Source organism: Mesitornis unicolor, unplaced genomic scaffold (assembly GCF_000695765.1).
Source record: "Mesitornis unicolor isolate BGI_N332 unplaced genomic scaffold, ASM69576v1 scaffold24110, whole genome shotgun sequence".
Taxonomy (NCBI): Eukaryota; Metazoa; Chordata; class Aves; order Mesitornithiformes; family Mesitornithidae; genus Mesitornis; species Mesitornis unicolor.
Genome location: NW_010156879.1, coordinates 17,391 through 17,760, shown reverse-complemented (window position 1 = coordinate 17,760; position 370 = coordinate 17,391). Strand labels below are relative to the sequence as shown.

General features: G+C 43.0%; 1 protein-coding gene across 1 annotated transcript in view; it reads left to right on the top strand.

Moving 5' to 3' along the window:
- Positions 1 to 5: 5 nt before the first annotated feature.
- The window catches only part of LOC104548672 (myosin-8-like), a gene marked incomplete at its 5' end in the record, with an annotated part of 3,619 nt that continues 3,254 nt past the window's right edge, over positions 6 to 370 (top strand). Inside the window, 2 exons of the mRNA XM_010194763.1 lie at positions 6 to 47; positions 202 to 370. The exon at positions 202 to 370 is cut by the window's right edge and continues 170 nt beyond it. Coding sequence (XP_010193065.1) covers positions 6 to 47; positions 202 to 370 — 211 coding nt within the window. The remainder of the gene's footprint in view (positions 48 to 201) is intronic.

Genomic DNA, 370 nt, shown 5'->3' with positions numbered 1-370 from the left:
TTGAGCAGGAGAAATCTGAAATCCAGGCTGCTTTGGAGGAAGCTGAGGTACACAGCATTATTTCTTGCCTTCTTACATGTCTTTGATCTCTATTTCATTATAAGCACTATGAAGTCATCCCCAGACAAAAAGAGTGTTTGCGTGAAAGTTTAGAGATATTATTTAAATGTGGCGCTAGTCTTCTACTTTATTCTCATCCAGGCCTCCCTAGAACATGAAGAAGGGAAGATCCTGCGCCTCCAACTTGAGCTCAACCAAGTGAAGTCTGAGATTGACAGGAAGATAGCAGAGAAAGATGAGGAGATCGAACAACTGAAGAGAAATCACATCCGAGTTGTGGAGTCCATGCAAAGCACCCTGGATGCTGAGA